At 53.5% G+C, this 1,249-nt stretch overlaps 1 protein-coding gene across 1 annotated transcript; it reads left to right on the forward strand.

Annotated features, from left to right (window-relative positions):
* Window positions 1-3: 3 nt before the first annotated feature.
* On the forward strand, window positions 4-1,245 carry LOC117800179 (sarcoplasmic/endoplasmic reticulum calcium ATPase 1-like; the record flags this gene model as incomplete). The annotated part of the gene is made up of 1 exon (XM_034652711.1): window positions 4-1,245. A coding segment is annotated over one exon (1,242 nt), but the record flags the coding sequence as incomplete, so codon positions are not given.
* Window positions 1,246-1,249: the final 4 nt, after the last annotated feature.

The following is a 1,249-nucleotide window of genomic DNA, read 5'->3' on the forward strand; positions in this document are numbered from 1 at the left end:
ACCTACGCCCCCGAGGGAGAGGTTCTGAAGAATGATAAACAAGTGAACAGCGGTCAGTATGATGGCTTAGTTGAATTGGCCACCATTTGTGCTTTGTGCAACGATTCCTCCCTGGATTTCAATGAGGGTAAGGGCGTTTACGAGAAGGTTGGAGAAGCCACAGAGACTGCCCTAACCACCCTGGTGGAGAAGATGAACGTGTTCAACACTGACGTCCGCAGCCTATCCAAAGTAGAGCGTGCCAACGCCTGTAACTCGGTGATCAAACAGCTCATGAAGAAAGAGTTCACCCTGGAATTCTCCCGTGACAGGAAATCCATGTCTGTCTACTGCACACCTGCCAAGGCCTCCAGAGCTGCTGTCGGAAACAAGATGTTTATCAAGGGTGCACCCGAGGGTGTCATTGACCGTTGTAACTACGTCCGCGTTGGAACCACCCGTGTTCCCTTGACCTCTGCCGTCAAGGACAAAATCATGACCGTCATCAAGGAGTGGGGCACAGGCAGAGACACCTTGAGATGCCTGGCCTTGGCCACCCGCGACACCCCTCCCAAGAGAGAGGAAATGGTCCTGGAAGACTCCACCAAGTTTATCAACTATGAGACTGATTTGACCTTCGTTGGTGTTGTGGGCATGTTGGACCCTCCCCGTAAGGAAGTCACAGGCTCCATCCAGCTCTGCAGAGATGCCGGCATCCGTGTCATCATGATCACTGGAGACAACAAGGGCACTGCCATTGCCATCTGCAGGCGTATTGGCATCTTTTCAGAAGACGAGGAAGTGTCCAACCGAGCTTACACCGGTCGGGAGTTTGATGACCTGCCACCAGCTGAGCAGCGCGAAGCCTGCAAACGTGCCTCCTGCTTTGCCCGTGTGGAACCCGCCCACAAGTCTAAGATTGTGGAGTTCTTGCAATCCTACGATGAAATTACAGCTATGACTGGTGATGGTGTGAATGATGCTCCAGCCTTGAAGAAGGCCGAGATTGGTATTGCCATGGGCTCCGGAACTGCTGTCGCCAAATCCGCCTCCGAGATGGTGCTGGCTGACGATAACTTCTCCTCCATTGTGTCTGCTGTAGAGGAGGGTCGCGCTATCTACAACAACATGAAGCAGTTCATCCGTTACCTGATCTCCTCCAACGTCGGTGAGGTCGTCTGTATCTTCTTGACTGCTGCCCTGGGTCTGCCAGAAGCCCTCATCCCCGTCCAGCTGCTTTGGGTCAACCTGGTGACTGATGGTCTGCCAG

The sequence above is a fragment of the Ailuropoda melanoleuca genome, unplaced genomic scaffold, assembly GCF_002007445.2.
Source record: "Ailuropoda melanoleuca isolate Jingjing unplaced genomic scaffold, ASM200744v2 unplaced-scaffold65546, whole genome shotgun sequence".
NCBI classification, from domain to species: Eukaryota; Metazoa; Chordata; class Mammalia; order Carnivora; family Ursidae; genus Ailuropoda; species Ailuropoda melanoleuca.